The 23,209-nt window shown below is 36.7% G+C and overlaps 1 protein-coding gene across 2 annotated transcripts in view; it reads left to right on the plus strand.

Annotated features, from left to right (window-relative positions):
• Nucleotides 1–23,209, plus strand: part of ITFG1 (integrin alpha FG-GAP repeat containing 1) — a 340,878-nt gene that overhangs the window by 65,699 nt on the left and 251,970 nt on the right. For both annotated transcript variants that reach the window (XM_015062061.3, XM_027044499.2), the window contains one exon: nt 18,071–18,132. In XM_015062061.3, coding sequence (XP_014917547.2) covers nt 18,071–18,132 — 62 coding nt within the window. The remainder of the gene's footprint in view (nt 1–18,070; nt 18,133–23,209) is intronic.

Consider the following 23,209-nt stretch of genomic DNA (forward strand, 5'->3'; position numbering starts at 1 on the left):
GGACTCTGTGGAACAGAAGTGGTGATAGTGATCATCCTTACTTTGATCCTTCAGCTTGGAGAAATGCTTTCAGTCTTTTATGAATATAATGTTGACTGGGCTTTTCATGTTTAGCTTTTATTTATGTTGAAGTAGTTTCTGTCTATTTCTAGGTTAGATGTTTATCATGAAATGGTATTGAATTTTGTGAAAGGCTTTTTCAGCATCAATTGAGTTGACCATGTATCTTTTTTTTTTCATTCTGTTAATATGGTATATTATATTGATCAGTTTTTGTATGTTGAACCATCCTTGTGTTATAGGAATAAATTCCACTTGATCATGGTTTATAGTCTGTTTAGTATGCTACTGAATTTGATTTGCTGAATTTTCTGAAGACTTTTCCATCAGTGTTCATAAAGGTTATTGGCTTGCAGATTTTTTTTATTTTTATTTTTTTCTTGTAGTGTCTTTTTGTCCAGCCTTCGTATCAGATAATGCCAGCCTCATAGAATGAATTAGAAAATGCTCCCTTCCCTGCATCCCAGGAATGAATCCCACCTGATCATGGTGAATAATTCTTTTTATATGCTGTTGAATTCGATTTGCTAGTATCTTATTGAGAATTTTTGCATCCATATTCATCAGGGATATTGGCCTGTAGTTCGCTTTTTTTACTGGGTCTCTGTCTGGTTTAGGAATCAAAGTCATACTAGCTTCATAGAATGAGTCTGGAAGTTTTCCTTCCCTTTCTATTTTTTGGAATAGCTTGAGAAGGATAGGTATTATCTCTGCTTTAAACGTCTGGTAGAACTCCCCTGGGAAGCCATCTGGTCCTGGACTCTTATTTGTCAGGAGATTTTTGATGACTGATTCAATTTCTTCGCTGGTTATGGGTCTGTTCAAGCTTTCTATTTCCTCCTGATTGAGTTTTGGAAGCGTGTGGGTGTTTAGGAATTTGTCCATTTCTTCCAGGTTGTCCAGTTTGTTGGCATATAATTTTTCATAGTATTCCTTGATAATTGCTTGTATCTCTGAGGGATTGGTTGTAATAATTCCATTTTCATTCATGATTTTATCTATTTGGGTCATCTCCCTTTTCTTTTTGAGAAGCCTGGCTAGAGGTTTATGAATTTTGTTTATTTTTTCAAAAAACCAACTCTTGGTTTCATTGATCTGCTCTATAGTTTTTTTTTAGATTCTATATTGTTTATTTCTGCTCTGATCTTTATTATTTCTCTTCTTCTGCTGAGTTTAGGCTGTTTTTGCTGTTCTGCTTCTATTTCCTTTAGGTGTGCTGTTAGATTTTGTATTTGGGATTTTTCTTGTTTCTTGAGATAAGCCTGGATTGCAATGTATTTTCCTCTCAGGACTGCCTTCGCTGCATCCCAAAGCGTTTGGATTGTTGTATTTTCATTTTCATTTGTTTCCATATATTTTTCAATTTCTTCTCTAATTGCCTGGTTGACCCGTTCATTCTTTAGTAGGGTGTTCTTTAACCTCCATGCTTTTGGAGGTTTTCCAGACTTTTTCCTGTGGTTGATTTCAAGCTTCATAGCATTGTGGTCTGAAAGCATGCATGGTATGATTTCAATTCTTGTATACTTATGAAGGGCTGTTCGTGACCAAGTATGCGATGTATCTTGGAGAATGTTCCATGTGCACTCGAGAAGAAAGTATATTCTGTTGCTTTGGGATGCAGAGTTCTAAATATATCTGTCAAGTCCATCTGACCCAATGTATCATTCAGGGCCCTTGTTTCTTTATTGACCGTGTGTCTAGATAATGTATCCATTTCTGTAAGTGAAGTGTTAAAGTCCCCTGCAATTACCACATTGTTATCAATAAGGTTGCTTATGTTTGTGAGTAATTGTTTTATGTATTTGGGGGCTCCTGTATTCGGCGCATAGACATTTATAATTGTTAGCTCTTCCTGATGGGTAGACCCTGTGATTATTATATAATGCCTTTCTTCCTCTCTTGTTACAGCCTTTAATTTAAAGTCTAGTTTGTCTGATATAAGTATGGCTACTCCAGCTTTCTTTTGACTTCCAGTGGCATGATAAATAGTTCTCCATCCCCTCACTCTCAATATGAAGGTGTCCTCAAGTCTAAAATGAGTCTCTTGTAGACAGCAAATAGATGGGTCTTGTTTTTTTATCCATTCTGATACCCTGTGTCTTTTGGTTGGCACATTTAGTCCATTTACATTCAGTGTTATTATAGAAAGATACGGGTTTAGAGTCATTGTGATGTCCGTAGGTTTCGTGCTTGTAGCGATGTCTCTGGTACTTTGTCTCACAGGATCCCCCTTAGGATCTTGTAGGGCTGGTTTAGTGGTGATGAATTCCTTCAGTTTTTGTTTGTTTGGGAAGACCTTTATCTCTCCTTCTATTCTATATGACAGACTTGCTGGATAAAGGAGTCTCGGCTGCATATTTTTTCTGTTCATCACATGGAAGATCTCCTGCCATTACTTTCTGGCCTGCCAAGTTTCAGTAGAGAGATCAGTCACGAGTCTTATAGGTCTCCCTTTATATGTTACAGCACATTTATCTCTAGCTGCTTTCAGAATTTTCTCTTTATCCTTGTATTTTGCCAGTTTGACTATGATATGTCATGCAGAAGATCGATTCAAGTTCCGTCTGAAGGGAGTTCTCTGTGCCTCTTGGATTTCAATGCCTTTTTCTTTCCCCAGATCCGTGAAGTTCTCAGTTATTATTTCTTCAAGTACACCTTCAGCACCTTTCCCTCTCTCTTCCTCCTGTGGAATACCAATTATGCGTATATTATTTCTCTTTAGTGCATCACTTAGTTCTCTAATTTTCCCCTCATACTCCTGGATTTTTTTATCTCTCTTTTTCTCAGCTTCTTCTTTTTCCATAATTTTATCTTCTAGTTCCCCTATTCTCTCCTTTGCCTCTTCAATCCGAGCCGTAGTTGTCTCAATTTTATTTTGCCGTTCATTGATAGCATTTTTTAGCTCCTCCTGGCTGTTCCTTAGTCCCTTGATCTCTGTAGCAAGAGATTTTCTGCTGTCCTCTATACTGTTTTCAAGCCCAGCAATTAATTTTATGACTATTATTCTAAATTCACTTTCTGTTATATTGTTTAAATCATTTTTGATCAGTTCGTTAGCTGTTGTTATTTCCTGGACGTTTTTCTGAGGGGAATTCTTCTGTTTGGTCATTTTGGATAGTCCCTGGAGTGGTGCGGGACTGTGGGCACTTCCCCTGTGCTGTCTTGAATAACTTGCATTGGTGGGCGGGGCTGCAGTCAGACCTGATGTCTGCCCCCAGCCCACCGCTGGGGCCACAGTCAGACTGGTGTGTGCCTTCTCTTCCCCTTTCCTAGGGGCGGGAATCACTGTGGGGTGGCGTGGCCTGTCTGGGCTACTTGCACATTGCCAGGCTTGTGGTGCTGGGGATCTGGCGTATTAGCTGGGGTGGATCGGCAAGGTGCAAGGGGGCAGGAGGGGCAGGCTCAGCTCGCTTTTTCTTCGGAGATCCACTTCTGGAGGGGCCCTGCGGCGCCGGGCGGGAGTCAGACCTGCCGGAGGGACGGATCTGCAGAAGCACAGCGTTGGGTGTTTGCGTGGTGCAAGCAAGTTCCCTGGCAGGAACTGGTTCCCTTTGGGATTTTGGCTGGGGGGTGGGCAAGGGAGATGGCGCTGGCGGGCACCTTTATTCCCTGCCAAGCTGAGCTCTGTGGTCCGGGGCTCAACAACTCTCCCTCCCGTTGTCCTCCAGCCCTCCCATTCTCCGAGCAGAGCTGTTAGCTTATAACCTTCCAGATGTCCAGTCCCGCTTGCTGTCGGAACACACTCCATCCGGCCCCTTCGCTTTTGCCAGCCAGACTCGGTGTCTCTGCTTGGCCGGCGGGCCGCCCCTCCGACCCTGCTCCCTCCCGCCAGTCTGTGGAGTGCGCACCGCCTCTCCGCCCTTCCTACCCTCTTCCATGGGCCTCTCGTCTGCACTTGGCTCCGGAGACTCCATTCTGCTAGTCTTCTGGCGGTTTTCTGGGTTATTTAGGCAGGTGTAGGTGGGATCTAAGTGATCAGCAGGACGCACGGTGAGCCCAGCGTCCTCCTATGCCGCCATCTTCCCAGGATCCATTTAGCATTTTGAATGTATTGGTACACTGCCTTCTGGCCTCCCAGTATTTCTGATTAGAAATCTGCTTTTAATCTTATTTAGGATCTCTTGTGTGTGATTAATTGCTTTCAAGATTCGCTCTTTGACTTTGTCTTTTGAAAGTTTTGATTATAATGTCTTGGTGTGGCTCCTTTTGAATTCATCTCTTTTTTTGGAGTTCATTGGACATCTTGGATGTTTATATTCATATCTTTCATCAAATTAAGGCATTTTTTAACCATTAGTTCTTTAAATTTTCTCTTTGCCCCTTCCTCTCTTCTTCTCCTTTAGAGACTTCCACAGTGTCCCACAGACCCCTTAGAGATTATGCCTTTTTCTTCAATCTTTTATCTCTCTGTTCTTCAGACTTAGTAATTTCCACTATCCTTTCTTCAAGTTCAGTGCCCTTTTTTTTTTTTTCCTTCTGCCTGCTCAGATCTGCTTTTGATTCCCTCTGGTGGATGTTTTATCAGTTACTGTACTTTTTACCTCTAAAATTTTATGGAAGTTTATTTTTAGGTTTTCTCTTTATTGATATTTCCATTTTGTTCAGATATTGTTTTATTGACATTCTGAACATCTTCCTATAGTTCTTTGAACATCTTTAAGATGGTTGTTTTAAAGTCTTTGTTTACTAGATCTGCCAAGAGGTCTTTTTCAGGGACAGTTTCTGTTTTTTGGGTTTTTTTTTTTCCTTTGAATGGGCTATACTTTACTTTTTCTTTGTATGCATTGTGAATTCTTACTAAACACTGGACATTTGAATCTAATGTTTTAACCCTTGAAACCAGATTCTTCCCTTTACCCAAGGCTAACTGGTTTTTGTTGTTGTTATTGTTTATTGTTTTTGATTGTTGTAGGCTCTCTCAGTGCCAAGTGTCAACCTGAGGTGTAAACTTAAAGTCTTTTCAGGTTTCTTCTGGGCCTGAGCCTTTCCCTGAGCATGCATGGTCACTTTTTAATTTTTCCCATATATTCAGTTGTTTTTTAATGTCCTAGTCTTTAATGTATCGTTCCTAAATTGGGGAAAAAAAGAGAAAAATGCGGGTGGGGAACTAACCCTTTAGATCCCCTGAAGTCACTGTAGCTGAAAGTGGGGGGATGCATCAGTGAGGGCAGGTGCAGCAACAATGGCTACCCTCTTCTTTGCCTTAACCTCTGTGATCAGATACAGCAATAAGTGATCAGAGAATAGATTCCCGGTATTTAGAGGACAGGATCCTCTTCGCCATCCCCAGCTTCTGCAAACTGTTGATGTTGCTTCAGGAACAGGTGCACACTACCTTCCATGGAGCTGGGAATGAAAGATGAATGGCTGATACTGGGCTGGGAGCTGAAATAGACTAAACTTAACTGCAGTTTACCATCCATGCATTCCTCTGGAAATTGTAAGCCTTTGATAGACTACAGAATTCCAAAATAATTACATGAGACAGATTCTGCCAGTGTAGTTGTTGTCTTGGTGGCGAGACAGGTTCTTGGTGCTTCCTACTTTGCCATCTTCCCAGAATCATTTCCCCTATAGTCACTCTTAACTGAATAAACTTGAAAAGATCAATTTTGTAAGCAATTATAGAAAACGAAATTTGCCTGCTGCCTCTTTGCCATTCTTTCTTGTAGGATCTTTCTAATCTACCACAGACCTTCTCTTGAACTCCCAGAATACTTAAACACCAGCACAGCCCTTTGGATGTGTGTATTGTGTGTGCAGCGTATCATTACGTTACCGATTATTTAATTATACTGGAGGCTCAGGCCTCCAGGCTCAGGCACCCTGAAGTATGACATAGTCAGAAAAGGAGCAGATACATTAGGTGGATGTGTCCTTGGCTGCTGTTAGAGATCCAGGAAACTCTGGGGACCAGGTGACCTTCCTTATTTCATCCTGAGCATCTAAGCTCCAGTTGTCCTAAAATCACAGTGACACCACTTTTCTACTAGCTCTGCTTCTGTGTATTGTTTTACTTTTCCCTCTACTGGTTAGCTGGTTTTGCTCCTCAGAGGCTACAGCTTTGGACGTGTACACAGTGACCCTGGGATGATAGTAGTTTTAGTGGGGCTATCTTTATCTCTCTCCCTGATCACACTCAACTGTTAGGCTAATTGCCAGCTGATTGCTCTGTTATTATTTTTTTTAATCTTTATTTTTGAGAGAGAGAGAATGAATGAATGAATGCATGCATGCATGCAAGCAGGGGCAGAGCAGAGAGAGAGGGTGATACAGAATCTGAAGCAGGCTCCAGGTTCTGAGCTGTCATCACAGAACCCAACAGGGCTCAAACTCACAAACCGCAAGTTCATGAACTGAGTTGAAGTCAGACACTTAACCGACTGAGCCATGCAGGTGCCCCTACCTTGGGCATAAATTGCTCCATAGTCTCATGTAATTAACTTTGGACTTCCTTGCAGGTTAGTTTTTTTATGTCAGTGTTTTAGGTTGTTTACACCCCAGAAAGGCTCTTATTTCTTCTTTCTGTAATTCTCTCTGCTAATTTATCCTGTGTGTGGTTTAGGATGTTTCTTTCTTGAAGACTGATAGCCTACTCTTAATTGCTTTTTTTCATTGGTTTTGAGTGTGCCCTTAGGCTTGAACTTCCCAACTTTCTGTTTCAAATAAAGTCAGTTTTTTAGACAAGAGCTTGGGAGTTCTCTGTGTGCCTCCTGCCTCTCCTCCTAGGTAAAATCTTTGAGCCATGGCTCCAGAGTTGGGAGCCAAGACAGTGATTCTGCAAGTGACATACCTGATTTAGGAGCAGAGCACAGGTTGAGGATGGTAGCTTCTGATCCTCTTGGCTTACCTCTCTAGCATGGAACCAACACCCTACAAATGAGCTGTGGTGCAGGTCATCAGAGCACCACTATTTTAAATGTGCTCTGCTTTGGGAAGATTCTCCTAAGGAGAAGGCCAAGTTGAAAAGAGATCCCCTGACATCTCAGCTATTCTCACTTGAAATTTAGCCTCTGGAACAATTGCTGGGAGAGGTAAAAAAAAATACTGGCACCTGCCCCTCCCAAGAACATACCACAACCCTTGATTACTCTAGAAGAATAAATTGGTATAGAGGAATAGATTGTTTGGTAGCTGGGGAGAAAGGGAACCCTCTGTTTTGGCTCCATACCTGCCTAGAGCAGAGCTTTCTGTCACACTGACCTAGGATGGGAAGGGAAAGAGCTGGTTGTGGTTCAGATGCCACAGATCTCACTATTCTTATTGAGTTTTAGTATTAGTATATTTTTTTTATGAGATGTTTCTCCATCTGCTAATGACTTTTTATAACAATGTCCAGAGACTTTCAGCAGCTGTGGGTTTTTTAAATGATTTTTTTCCCCTGGGATTTTTCCCTGCTTGTTTTGTTGGGGAGCAGGTCTGTGACACTACCTCCTCATGCTGTGATCCAGAGATGGAACTTTCACATTTAGTACAACCTTAAGGAGTCCATCATAATGCCAGACCGTGGTTTTTGTTTAAGCCTATGGCCTTGAATTTTGTTGTTTGCTTTTTCTGGTGGGGCTTTTTCAGGATAAGGTTTATAATGATGTTATATGGGATTCTGTCATGTTAGAGATTATTCTGTAAGTAAATATGATAAATTTACAAAGCATCATTAGAACTTTCCTATCTGGCTTAACAAGCCTTTCCTTTTCTTAATTTTGACAGTGTTTTAATTAGGTTTTCAGTTTTAAATAATGAAATTCTGATTCTCATGTAAGGCCCTTTAACATTAAAAAAGAAAGGTTAACTCTTTCCTTACTGATGTGAACACTCTTAACATGACCTATAAATAACATTCTGCTATTACAATGGGCAGAGAAGACATACTTAAAAGAAGGTTAATTAGAGGTTTAATAGACACCGTAAAGTTTACTATTTGCATTACAACTGTCCACTTTCCATATCACTAAATATGTACTTTTGAAGCTAACATAAAGTTTTTAAAATTATTTCATGTAGCTATTTGAAAGGAAGCTTTAATGCATTTAATATGCATTTAACTTTTATGTTTACTCCCTACAGTGCTTGTTTGTACTTCACAAATACATTTGTAATGTCACATGTGAGATTTGGGTACTATTTTAATCAAATTCCATAATCTTGAGGAAATTATTTACTTCTCAGAATTACCATTAACTTTAGATTTTGTATAGCTGGAATGGGTATATAAGCAATTTTTGTAATTATCAAGCATATTTAGTATGTATATCAGTAATATAAGCTTTACCTAATACTTGTTTCTGAATAAGAGAGGGTTGTATGTCTCATTATTTTAATTGCTTTAACTTGAATTTTTTTAATTATCTGATTGTTTGGTTTTAACTTATTCCATATATGAGGAGTTTTAATACAATAAAACATCATGTGTTGGTAATGTTAGCACTTCACTGATGTGAGTATTGTAACTTCTAAAAGTAATTACCTGTTAAGTTTCTGACCATACAAATGTCACCTTCTCAGTGAAGCCCTCCCCAAATTCATCTAAGCAGTCAGTGAGTATCTCTGTCAACTCAGTTCCCATGGTACACATGTATAATTCTAGCACAGCCATCACCAGACGTTATTTGTCTTTCTACATCTGTCTCCCCCACAGACAAGTTCCTCAAAAGTAAGGAGTATGCCCCCTTTGTGTTTATCTAATACCTAATTAAGTCCCAAGTGTATCAGAGGTGCTCAAAAGATGTTGAACAAGTGGGTGGATATGATATGAAAGAAATCTTAAAGATCATTTAGTTTAACCACATCATTTTATAGGCAAGGAAATGAAGCCCAGAGAGGTTAATGCTTTACTTTACTTTTTCCAACTTACTGGAATTTATTACACTTTAAGCATTTTATTACCACACTGCTCTATATTTAGCAAAAGTATTCCCATCTAATATGTTCCAGAAATGTGATGCATAGAAAACATATAAATGAATTCTCTCATGAGGATCACTGTTATTCTAGTTTGCAGAAAGTTCTTCTGTGGTGCTTTGAAGGAGACTAGGATGGGGGCACCTGGGTGGCTCAGTTGGTCAAGCATCTGACTTCAGCTCAGGTCATGATCTTGCAGTTCATGAGTTCGAACCCTGCACTTTCAGTGCACAGCCTACTTGGGATTCTCTCTCTGCCCCACCCCCACTTTCACTCACTTGCTCTGTCTCAAAATTAATTAATAAACTTAAAGAAAAAAAATCCCTATAAGAAAGAGACTGGGACCAGGTAAGAAGAGAAGCTGGCACACAATTGAAGAGTTCCTAAATGGGATGGGGCATAACTGCCTACTGTTAGAAGTTTGCCTTTGAGTGACTATGAGCATTTCAAATAATTCCTTTTGTATGGTAAACTGTCCTACACATGGATTTACAAGAGGAATAATCTGATGAACTCTTCTGACCATATGTATTGTGTTTTGCAGTTCACTGTGACATAGCCATTATTAGAGAGATCAACAGCTTCCACTCATAAATTTTAGAGCATTCATCACCTTGATTGAATCATGCCACTTGAGAATTAAATTACTTTCAAGTTGAATTTGATTTTAAATGTCTAGCAACTGTTTTTGTGAGCAAAATTGAGGTTTCTTCTCTAACCCAAACCCCCTGAGTAGGAGAAGCCCATTGTGTAGCAAAAATTAAGAATTCTGTTAAAAATGATATAACTCAGGAGACAAAAATCTATAAAGGATACATTTGTGGTCCTTTAAAGGTCCTTTAACATCATTATAGACTGACACACAATATTTTTTTCTTTATGCTTCTACACATAAGTTGTTTTTTTTTTTTAGCTTTTATTGAAATTCCAGTTAGTTAACATACAGCTTAATACTAGTTTCAGTAAAATTTAGTGATTCATCATTTACGTATGACACACAGTGCTCATCACAAGTGCCCTCCTTAATACCCATTACCCATTGAGCCCACCCCCAACCCACCTCCCCTCCCCTTCATTATTCTCTATAGTTCAGAGTCTATTTTATGATTTGCCTCTCTCTTTTTTTACCTCTATGTTTATTTATTTTGTTTTTTAAATTCCACATATGACTGAAATCATACAGTATTTGTGTTTCTCTAACTTACTGAGCATAATACTCTCTAGCTCAGTTCATATCATTGCAAATGGCAAAATATTATTTTTTGATGGCTGAGTAATATTCCATTGTGTATATATATACCACAACTTCTTTATTCTTCAGTTGATGGACATTTGAGCTCTTTCCATACTTTGGCTATTGTTGATAATGTTGCTATAAACATCAGGGTGCGTGTATCCCTTGAAACAATATTTTCATATCCTTTGTATAAATACACAGTACTACAATTGCTGGATCATAGGGCAGGTCTATTTTTAACTTTTTGAGGAACCTCAATACTGTTTTTCAGAGTGGCTGCACCAGTTTGCATTCCCACCAACAGTGTAAGAGGGATCTCCTTTCTCCACATCCTCGCCAACATCTGTAGCTTAATCTTTTTATTCAGAGGAAATAAGTACTCAAAATTCCAACATGTCATGTAAGTGCTGTGTAGGCAACTGTTGAATAATTAGCAACTATGACGTCTTCATAAATTTGTAAATGAGACAAGTGGATGTGATAAGAAAGGCTCAGGATTTTGGAATAAAAGGACTAATGGAAGTAGATTGCCTTATTGTATAAGTCAGGTGGATGCAGGTTGATGTCATAGCCCTGAGAAAAAACATCAGGCCAAATGCAGTTCTAAGATTTGTGTTATAAAACATTCATTTCAAATTTACTTTAATGACAGTTGATGGAAAATCTGAAAATCTTAGTGGTGATTAATGCCAGGTTCTTGTTCTCCAATTCTTTCCATCATTAAGTATTATCATCTCTAATGAATTCTTTACCTTCTGAAAGATAGAGAACTCTTCTAGAAGATGAAGTGTCTTCTCATATTGGAATTTTGAATCATATTGTCTGTTCACCCATAGAAACATAAGATTTAAAACATTAAAACTGCACACTCTCTTGGATTCTTTTAAGACCCTGACCTCTTAGGAGTAGAGGAAATACGTGACTTCAATTGAAATATATGTATAAAACACTAAAATTCAGAACATTGCTAAGACTTATTATTAACTTATCATAATTACCTTGAGCATATTTCTCTTAAATATTCAACATGCAAGTTCTGAAAAACAAATCACCTGTGGTAAAAAATGTAAGTAAAATATATCTTCATTTGTTAATAATCCTCGTCAAAGGCAAATTATAATCCCCTTAAACATTCAATTTCAGGGTGCTTACTAGGCCTCTCTCATTTGTTGCCAGCAGCCTATTACTTCAAGTTTATTTTTTTCACCTGAGATTTTTGTGTTCCTACACAATCTGAAATAAATAAATTCAAGGTTTTTTTTCTTTCTTTCTTTCCTTACAACAAAAGTACTTCTGGTAAAGATTTCACTGATGAGGGAAGGTGGGCAGGAGTTGTTTATTGTTTACCCATGATTTTGGGCTTCCACTCTTATAATGTGTTGCTATGTTCCAGAGTGTGCTAAGTCTTTCTGTTATCTTGTGTACATACTCTTAAGTTGGAGGTAGTCAGAGCTCTCTGCTAAGTATAGTGAATCTTCATATGGGGCCCAGTGTTTCAGGATAGGAAAAAGAAAGGGAAGTCTAGATAAAAGGTTATGAACTTAAAAAATTGAAAAATGATTCCTAGAAATGTATACTTTTTCCTAAGAACATTGTCTTGTGAATGGACACCCATTTAAACGGCTTCCTCATGTCTTATTAAATTATTGCATCTGTACAGAATATGATTTGGCAGTATTATTTGATATAGGGAAATATAGGAAGGAGGGTTGCTTCTGTGTAAACAGATATATAAGCAAAGCAGTCATCTATCAAAGGTTTCAATCTAGTACCTGTGGCTGAAACTGGAGTCTGCAGACATGTTTCTGATTTTGTGCCTCTACTGCTTAAAATATTTTGAATTAGATCAATATTTTTAAAATATACTTTTTCATATTTAAGAAAACCATATTTCCATACCTGCCATTGCCTGGAGCTAATTAGTTGCTGTCCTCTTTGGTCAGTGATAGGCACTTGTTACTTCTTTTAGGTCTCCTACTTCCCACTGTATCATCCATCCTAAGACCAGTATAGTCTTAGGTGTTAAAAGTGGGGCATTTGATCATCTTGGTTGTACTAGGGCCTGCTAACTTATTTAATTTGGGGCATCGTGCCTAACAGTGTGTAAGTTGATGACCTCGGAACCGCAGAGTGCAAACTGCTGCTGGGAAGGGGAAGAGCTCATTTGTCTTCACAATTTCAGCTGTCATGTGGCTTTCAGTGTGCTTTTCTTTGAACAAGTGGAAGCAGGGGAAATCTGTTTTTATTCTACACTCTTATGCTGATCTGTGCTATAACCAGGCCTGAGAAATACTGGACAGTATTATAGAACAGATGTAAACATGAGCTTAGCATGTCCTCCTGGCTCAAGCATTGAAACAGCAGAAACTATGATATTGCTTTGAACCATTCTTTGTGGAAATATCTGATGTGATGCTTCCAGGAAATACTAAAAATGTTTTATTAACTATATTTTTCCAAATGAACCATAATATATACTCCTTTGGAAATATGGTGACTTTCACTATTCAAGGAGAGTTTCTTCATGCAGGAAGTCTAAATGACATTATGAATACTTTTTAAACATTTCCACCAAAATATGTTTTTAAACCATCAAGACTTAACACTGAAAGTGTACAGTGCCAGAAATTACAGTTTTTAACCTCTTCCTTCATATCATACATAGTATATCGAAAGGGTGTTAGGTGCCCATTACCATCTAACTTTAAACTTTAATCACAGTCATAAAACTTCGGAATTTTCCTAATATGGTTTAGTTTGCATAGTCAAACTTCCAATTTAAGTTTTTAAAACTCCTAAGTGGGCTTCCTTTTGATGCCAACTTTAACCAGAAGCCTTTTCATTTGAAAAGAAGACTGCACTGCGCTTGGCAATGTTTAAAAATGCAGTAGCTTACTCCTTTCAAGCTGTGAATGGAGATAATTGAAGCAATACCATTTGATGTTTTTGTACACACTTACTTGACTATGAGTCTGTGTTTTCTGGAGAAGAATGCATGTGCATTGAATAGTTTCACTATTTTACTTGTTACAAGATTCTAATGAAAAAAGATTTAATTGAGTTTGAGGTTTATGTCCTGAATTTTTCACTAACTCATGATGTGATCTTTTGTTAAAGATTATTTCTTCAAGTGAGTACCAGTGATGTCAGCTATCATCATACTGTTTCTATTAGCATTTTAAAAATTAGCTTCCAAGACAGGAAAGGCAAATCCAGATCCAAAGTATGGTCTACTCCTATAAAGTGAATTGCTGCCTCTTCTAGGATGGAAGGGATCCAATGTAGTCACCTTGTCCCCAACTCTTTATTCTGCTGCACCCCATACTCCACTCCCTGCCCCACCCTTTACCCCGTCTTGATCAAGCACTCTCAGAGTATAGTCTCATGCATACTGTCCTGGCTCCTACCACTAAATGTTAGCTAGGTCCTGGACTTAATTCAGGCTATAGTTCTTTTTCCTTTTCATGTCCATCCCATTCCTGGCCAGATTATTTTGTAATTTAACCCCACTTTTTGGCATAGTGGCCAGAAGAGAAGATGAGACAGACTGTAGGAAGTGGGAAGCATGTTGCCCAATGGCAGCAGAATCTTCTCCATCATCTTTAAACAAGGGAGAACACTAGCATTTAGGAGAAACTTCATCATTTTCAAATAGGAGCCTTTAACAGTTCCTAATCCATGAAACAAGTATCATTCTTTCCTAAGTAGGGCCCTAACCTTGCTTAAGGTTAAGACCTGCTTAGGTTGAGAATTTAACCTTCTTGGGAGCTCTTTTACTCTTACCATTAAATCCTGGTCTTGGTCTTCAGCCCATGTTTGCCCTCCTACTGCAGGAGATGAGAACCTCTTTAGATGCTACCCAAGAGGCCCTCTGGCTTTCACACATAGCTTTTAATTTGTGAGCAGTCATTGTTAGCCTTTGGTCTCTCCTGTATTTCCTCAGGTAAGCTTAGCAACACCTATCTAATTCCACTGTCCTTCTGGTTAGTATTTACCCCTTTTTCTCAAAAAGCCTGAATGATCACACCCTCTAGTGCATTCCTTTCCACTAGAATACCATCCCAGTAATACCAGTAAAAGATAGTATGGCCATCTGTGCACTGCTTACCCCTGTGAAAGAATCCTTATTGGCAGTCCCTTGTTAGGTGATCCAACTCCAAAATCTTAGTATCTGCTTTCTCAGATCTCTTGGTATCAGTTGTTGTAGATTGCATTTCCTAGGATATAGGCTCTGAGATGGAAACTAGTGTGCAAGAAGTTTAATTTTAGGGACTGCTCTGGTAGTTGGTACTGCTGGAGGAAAAGGGAAGGAAGCAGAGTTGGGCCATGATTTAGTGTCAGTAAAAGCCTCAACTGACCTTGGGCTTCTGAATGTGCAGTGGCCCTGAAGAGTTGTCCTGAGTTATGGTGAGAGGGTCTAGCCTTTATTTCTCTGAACTGATTAGTTATTGGATGCAGGTCAGGCTACAACGTTTGGCAGAGTAGCTCTTTTCACCCAAAGGTGTTCCAGAAAGGGCGACTACAAAGGGCTGTCTTCCAGTAGCATTTCCAGCAGCTGAAGTAATAAGTCCTTCATCCTAAGAGGGGACCTGGGTGGCATGTCACAGCACCCACTACAGTTTCATTGGGAACATTACCTTTCATTATATTGTGTGGATTACTCTCAACCATGTAGGAGGGTGAGAACTTTGTTGCTTTGTTGACTAAAATTTTCTTCTAGCTATTATTTCGTTCTCATTTCATTCAGAGTCAGAGGTGATTCTTCATATTGAATTGTTAATAATTGTCTCTTTTTCTCCACCTAATGAATCATTTATTTTTCCTATAACCTTTTTTATACAATTGAATAGGGAAAAGATTTTTTTAATCTGTTTTACAAGGTACTTCTAATCCTTCATCTCACTTTACTGTATCCCAAAATCTTAATACCCCATGAAGCTATGAAAATAGAATCAGCAAAAATTGTGGTTATAGTTGTTCAATTTTCTAAATATGAATGAAAGAGCAAAAAGCTCTTAAGTTATAACCTTTTATACAAATATATTGAGACAAGTGCAACACCAACAGAAAAAAAAAAACAAAAACATTTTGTGTTATTTTTCCAGGAATGATGAGAGGTTGCTGGTAACCATCCACCCCTCCCATCTAAATATCCCTGCATGGCCATTCATGGTAATGAAATAGCTCTTCCAACAAAGCTAACTGGTTTATCAAGGCCACAAGTCTATGATCCTTCATCAGAAAGATGACTTCTCATCTATTCTCAAATGCATTAAGAATTTCAACAGTGTAATGCGTTCTGTTTGAACAAATTCACCTCTGTTATATAATAATAGCATAATTATCCCTTTTTTTATGTCTTTCAAATAGCTCAGAGCTTGCACTGACATGGCTCTAAGTGATTCTTAGAAATCTCTGTGGCTGTTAATCCCTAATCACTTCCTTAACCTGATCACCCACCTTTTCAGATAATATAAAAATTAACAGCTTTTAAACATTTTTAAGACTGTAGTCACTATAATCAGTCATACTTAATTTTAATGAAATGCTTTAACAGAAGACCATTCTTTTCCCAAGACTCTTTAAAAAGGCAATAGAGTAACTATTTCTAGTTTAGTTTTTGTATTTGCAAGAACCACTATATATATTGAATAACTAAATGATTCAATATATATATAACTATATATATAACTATATATGTACATATATATAACTATATATATATAACTATATATGTATATATACACACACACACACACACACTGTATACAGTGGTATATGTACAGATATATATGGTATCATTTAATTATTAAACAGTCATTTGAGCACATATTATTTCCAAGCACATAGGAACCACAAAGATAAAAACCAGTTAGGCATGACTCCTCCTTCAAGCAGCTCAGGAAAGACAGATGTGAAATCGAAATATCATGGTATCTTGTAATAACCCTTGACGGATATCATAGTGGAATAACAATGGAGGGAAAGCTGTGCCTAGAGAGAGGAATGGCCTCAGGAATGGTGGGGATACCAGATGGCTATGATGTAAAAGGGTACTACAGAGAGTCAGTTTCATGTAAGGGAGTAGCAGGACATGAGCATGGAAGCTTAGGTAAGTAGGCCTTTTTCACAGGGGGAGAAGGGATCCTGGAGAAGGAATGAGATCAAATTGGCACTTCTGATTTTTCATCATGCTGATGGTAATGTGGAGGGTATATGGAAGGAAGAGAGCATGTTGGCTGTAGGTATATCATCTCACAAATCTCAGGTATTCTATGGGATTTTTCCTGAATGAGTCTGGAAATAGACACTCATTGGGAGTGTATGTTTGATGGAGTAATGAAATTACCTTCATTAAAGACTACATTTGTATGTCCACAGGCAAAGCATCTTAGTGTAAAAATAAACACAGAGAAAAACATTGACATAAAGAATAGTTCCACTTACTTGGAATCAGGAGTTTGAGTATAACAAATTCTCACAGTGAAGAATATTCCTTAGCTTTTTCGGGATTCTATGAAAATTATTATTATAACTATTATATAAATTAGCTTCATGAAATTCATATGAAAGCTGTACAGAAAACACATTAAAATGTGAAGGATATTTCTCTTAAACGTATTTAATGGTGCAAAAAAAAAGAAAAAAACGTTTCTTTAAAATAGTCATGGTCTGCATATCAGTGAGTTAATTCCCATTTTTAAAGCATAGAAGAATAATGTTATTTTAATATTCCTGAGTCAACTCATCATTTTGAAATTTTGTATATTCACTAAGTAAAATTGTCATTATGCAAATATAATAAATACTGCACTAGAATAGATTTGCAGTTCACCTGACCTTTGTTAATAGGATGTTAGATTTGAGTGTCAACCTATTCTTCAATAAATTTTATTAAAATCTTGCACTTTCCAATAAAACAGTTTTGTTTAGTTGGACTATATAGGGACAATTCTGTTCAAAATTTGAATATAATTTGTTGTTCATCTAACATGAGTACTAAAGATTTTTGTGCTAAAATACTGTTATTTAAAATAATTCTGAAACTCAGCTATGACATATAAGGAAACATAGCTTTTAAGTTGAGAAAGCACAATGTGATTCTGACTAGAATATTTTTTTAATATAGTCTACCTTAACCTAAAAATGTGTGTCATAAAAAGGTTAGTATGCATGGCCACTCTTATTTTTTTTAATTCAGAAATGAAAATTTTTATTATTTTTTAACTTTAAAAAAATTTTAATATAATTTATTGTCAAATTGGCTTCCATACAACACCCAGTGCTCATCCTAACAAGTGCCCTCCTCAATGCCCATCACCCACTTTCCCTGCTCCCACCCCCCATCAACCCTCAGTTTGTTCTCTGTATTTAAGAGCCTCTTATGGCATAACCACTCTTAAAAATAAAGAATGCTTGGGGCACCTGGATGGCTCAGTCGATTAAGCATCTGACTTCAGCTCAGGTAATGATCTCATGGTTTGTGAGTTCAAAGTTTGAGCGCCGCATCAGGCTTCTACCATTAGCGCAGAGTCTTCTTCAGATCCTCTGTCCCCCTCACTCTCTGCCCCTCTCCTGTCCATTTTCTCTCTCTCTCTCTCTCTCTCTCCCAAAATATAAATAAATATTTTAAAAAGAAAGAAAGAATGCTTTTGAAGGATTAACACCAAATTCACCCTTTAAATACATTTTCCTTAATTTACAAGTACAGGATCATCTGCTTGCTTTCTTTGATGGGATCAAGCTCCTTAAAATATAGTTTAAAATATGTTTAAGTACAACTGTATTAACTATTTTTATGTATTGCATTTCTTCCTGTTTTAAATGTACACATCAGTAACAACACTTACAATTCTATTATTTTCCTTCTAGATTTGTTCCTCACGACATTGTCTGCCTCTAGTACCTTCCAGTTTGAGATATGGGAAAATGTGGTAAGAAGTCTTTTCTTTGAAGCATTTTTAAATGATGGCTTTCAGTAAAAGCACACAATTTTAGAAAATAAAATGAAAGTAATCACTTGGTTGGTTGGTTTCAACAATAAATAGAACAACTTTAAGAGCCTTTGGTTGCATTGCTGCATTCAAACTGCTGAATATTGCTGAAGGAAATGATTCATTCAGCATCAATTCCTCTGCAGGTTTTTAGGCATGACTGCCAATTAAACCAATCAGTCTGCCCTAATGTGAATGTTAACAGGGCCCCTGCTAGGCTGTCAGCTGTTGAGAGAGGTTACTATCATTTAATTTGTCAGCATGATGGTTTATTGAAAAAAACCCTTTTGTAAAAGACTAATTTTTCCTCCTTGCCTTCAGGCTTATATAAAATAATAAGAACAACACACACTAAACTGACTGCCAACTTGACCAGGATTAAGGAGTCTTTCCCAATATATATATATATTTTTAATTGCAAGTAGAAGACTCCCAAACTGATGATTTTATTTTATTTTACTTTTAGCTTGATGTAGATTGTATGAAATATTAATTAATGAAGAATAGAACACTCTAAGTCTTAAAATTGAATTTCATGCTATGTAACAGAAGACAGGATTTGAGGACGGGCCAAATTGGCCAACTGACTTTCATCAAGTAATGGTCAAGTGTTGAACCTGACTTTCCTCATATGCAAAATGAGAATAAGAGTGTCTGCTTCATGTAATGTGAAAGTGAAGATTAAATGAAACAATGTGTGTGAAGTGCCAGGTACCCAGTAGACACTTAACAAATTGTAATTTTAGATCTCTCAATTTCTCATCTATTTACTGATGATTGTGTTTTATTCAATTCAAATTAAACCCATAACATTTTACATTTTTTATTAAATATGGATGGAAAATAAGCATATCTCAAAAAATGTACAGTACAAGTTTGTGGAAGGAAGTTCATTATTAGCCTTCAAGTAAAGGATAGTAATTGATGTTGGTCATGACTCAAATTTCTTCATAGAAGGAAACTAGGATGAGTGGAGAAGCTATGTGTAGATAAGAGCAGGACTTCTAAATGCTACTTCTACAGTAAACAACTTGATCCTTCTTTTTTCTTAACATGGGAAAGTGAGAAATATAACTAAACCAGAACAATTTATTTTTCTTTACTTTTTAAAAAATTAATTATATTTCTTCTACTGATATTAGAAATATGATTGTTATATACTTAATTATTACTATAAATTAAATCTCCCACTGCTGGGGATATTTGTTTTTTAGGTGGCCTTGAAAACAATACCTAAAGTGAATCTTGAGGTATTAGATATGAGAAAATCAATCATTTTGATTAATCTATATCCATATGGAGGACAAAAAGCCTCATTGCACATAAATATAAGGTGTAATAAAATTATGAAATACTTTTAACTGTTTGATATCCTCTCAGCCTAGGCTGATTTTCTTTTGCCCTAGGTTAGATTTTTTTTTAATTTAAGTATAATTAACATTCAGTGTTATGTTCATTTCAGGTGTACAGTATGATGATTCAGCAACTCTATACACTTCTAAGTGCTTATCAGGATAATTGTACTGTTAATCCCCTTTATCTATGTCAGGCATCCCCTCACCCACCTCCCCTCTGGCAACTAGTTTGTTCTCTATATTAAAGAGGCTATTTTTTAATTTCTCTCATTTTCTTTATGCGTTTGTTTCTTAAATTCTACGTATGAGTAAAATCATATGATATTTGTCTTTCTCTGACTAATGTTTTTTATCATTATACCCTCCAGAGTCATCCATATTATTGCAAATGGCAAGATCTCATTTGTATTTATGGATGAGTAATATTCCATTGCATATATACATCACCTCTTCTTTATCTGTGAATGGATACATGGGTTGCTTCCATATCTTGGCTATTGTAAATACTGATGCAGTAAACATAGGGGTGCATATATCTTTTCAAATTAGTACATTTATTTTCTTTGGGTTGATACCTAGAGTGGAATCCTTGGGCCATATGGTAATTCTATTTTTAACTTTTTGAAGAACTTCTATGCTGTTTTCCACAGTAGCTGCATCTATTTGCATTACAGTCAATACACAGAGCGTTCCTTTTTTTCCCACATCCTTGCCAACACTTGTTATTTCTTACGTTTTTTATTTTAACCATTCTGACAGGTGTAAAATGATCTAATGATCATTTTAATTTCCATGATGATTAGTGATGTTGAACATCTTTTAAGTGTCTGTTGGCCATTTATTTCTTCTTTGGAAAAATGTCCATTCAGTTCCTCTGCCCATTTTTAAATCAAATTATTGGGTTTTTTGATGTTGAGTTATATAAGGTATTTATATATTTTGGATTTCAACCCCTTTTTGGATATCATTTCCTATTATATCCCGTTGGATAACTTCTCCCATTCAGTAAGTTGCCTTTTTGATTTGGTGATGGTTTCCTTTACTGTGCAGAAGCTTTTGATTTTTGGTATAGTCTCAATAGTTTAATTTCGCTTTTGTCTATCTTGCTTGAGGAGAGATATCTAGAAAAATATTGCTACAGCCAATGTCAAAGCAGTTACCACATGTTTTCTTCCAAGGAATTTTATGGTTTCAGGTCTCACATTTAGGTCTTTAAACTGTTTTGTATTTAATTTTTCTGTATGGTGTAAGGTGGTCAGTTTCACTCTTTTGCATTTAGCTGTCCAGTTTTCACAATACCATTTGTTGAAGAGACTTTCTTTTTCCCATTATATATTCTTACTTGAACATATAAGTGTGGGTTTATATCTGGACTATATTCTGTTCCATTAATCTATGTGTTTATTTTTGTGCCAGTGCCACACTGCTTTGATTACTATAGCTTTGTACTCTATTTTGAAATCTGCGATTGTGATATATCTAGGTTTCTTCTTCTTTCTCAAGATTGCTTTGGCTATTTGGGGTCTTTTATTCATTCCATACAAATTTAGGATTGTTTGTTCTAGTTCTGTGACAAATGTTATTTGTATTTTGATAGGGATTGCATTAAATCTGTAGACTGTATAATCGAAATTATAACAACAGTGGGTCTTCCAATCCACACGCATGGAATACCTTTCCATTTGTTTGTGTCATCATCAGTTTGTTTCATCAGAGTTTTATAGTTTTTGGAGTACATGTCGTTCACCTTCTTGGATATGTATATTTGTAAGTATTTTATTATTTTTGGTGCAGTTGTAAAAGAGATTGTTTTCTTAACTTCTCCTGCTGCTACTCCATTATTAGGGTATGTAAATGCAACAGATGTCTGTATATTAATTTTATATCCTGTGACTTTACTGAATTCATTTATAAGTTTTAGTAGATTTTTGGTACATATTTTAGTAGGTTTTTTTTTCTATACGTATCATCTGCAAATAGTGAAAATTTTACTTCTTACCAATTTGGATGATTTGGATGTCTTAGTGCCATGGCTAGGATTTCCAGTACTATGTTGAATAAAAGTGATGACTGGATATTCTTGTCTTCTTCCTGATCTTAGAGAAAAGCTCAGCATTTCATCATTGCATATATTACCCATGAGTTTTTCGTATATGACCTGTATTTTGTTGAGGTAGGTTTCCTCTAAAACTACTTTGTTAAGAGTTTTTATCTTGCATAGATGTTGTACATTCTCAAATGCTTGCTGTGTATTTGCTGATATGATCACATGGTTTTCATCCTTTCTCTTGTTAATGTGACATATCATATTAACTGCTTTGAAAATATTAAACCACACTTGCATCTCTGGAATAAATCCTCTTAATCATGGTGAATGATTTTATATGTATATTGGATTCGGTTTGCTGATATTTTGTTGAGGACCTTTCCATCTATGTTCATCAGAGTTAGTGTCCTATAATTTTCATTGTTTGTAGTGTCTTTTTCTGGTTTTGGTATCAGGGTAATGCTGGCCTCATAAAATGAATTGGATGGCTTTCCTTTCTCATCTGTTTTTTGGAATAGTTTGAGAAGATTAGGTATTAACTCTTCTTTTAATGTTTGGTAGAATTCATCTGTGAAGCCATCTGGTTCTGGACTTCTGTTTGTTGGGAGTTTTTTGGATATTGATTCAATTTCACTGCTAGTAATCGGTATGGTCAAATTTTCTATTTCTTCCCAATTCAGTTTTAAGAAGTTATAGTTTCTAGGAATTTAGCCATTTCTTCTAGGTTGTCCAATTTGTTGACATATAATTTTTCACTCACTCTTCTCTTATAATCCTTTGTATTTCTGTGGCATCACTTGTTATTTCTCCACTTTCATTTCTTTTTATTATTTAAATTTTAGTTAACATACATTGCAATATTGATTTCAGTAGCAGAATTCAGTGATTTATCACTTATATATAACACCCAGTGGTCATCACAACAAGTGCCCTCCTTTTAATACTCATCACCCATATAGCCCATGTCCCCCCCCAGTTCCCTCCTTCAACCCACAGTTTGTTCTCTATCATTAAGATATCGTTTGTTGTATTGTCTCATTCGGTTTGTTTCCCTCTCCTTTTTCTGCTTCATTTGTTTGGTTTCTTAAATTCCACATACGAGTAAAATCATATGGTATTTGTCTTTCTCTGATTAACTTATTTCACTTAGCATTTTACTTTCTACCTCCATCCACATTGTTGCAAGATTTCATTCTTTTTGATGGTTAAGTTCTATTCCATTGTATATATATACTACATCCTCTTTATGTATTCATTAGTCAATAGACATTTGGGCTCTTTCATAGTTTGGCTATTGTTGATACTACTGCTGTAAAAACATTGGGGTGCATGCATCTACTCAAATCTGTGTTTTTGTATCCTTTGGGTAAATACCTAATAGTACACTTGCTAGATCATAGGTAGTTCTATTTTTAGTTCTTTGAGAAACCTCCCATACTGTTTTGCACAATGGCTGCACCAGTTTGTGCTCCCACCAGCAGTGCAAGAGGGTTCCCCTTTCTCTGCATCCTTGTCAACACCTGTTGTCTCTTGTGTTGTTAATTTTAGCCATTCTGACAAGTGTGTGGTGATAATCTCATCATGGTTTTGATTTGCATTTCTCTGATGATAAGTG

This window comes from Acinonyx jubatus, chromosome E2, assembly GCF_027475565.1.
Source record: "Acinonyx jubatus isolate Ajub_Pintada_27869175 chromosome E2, VMU_Ajub_asm_v1.0, whole genome shotgun sequence".
Classification (NCBI taxonomy): Eukaryota; Metazoa; Chordata; class Mammalia; order Carnivora; family Felidae; genus Acinonyx; species Acinonyx jubatus.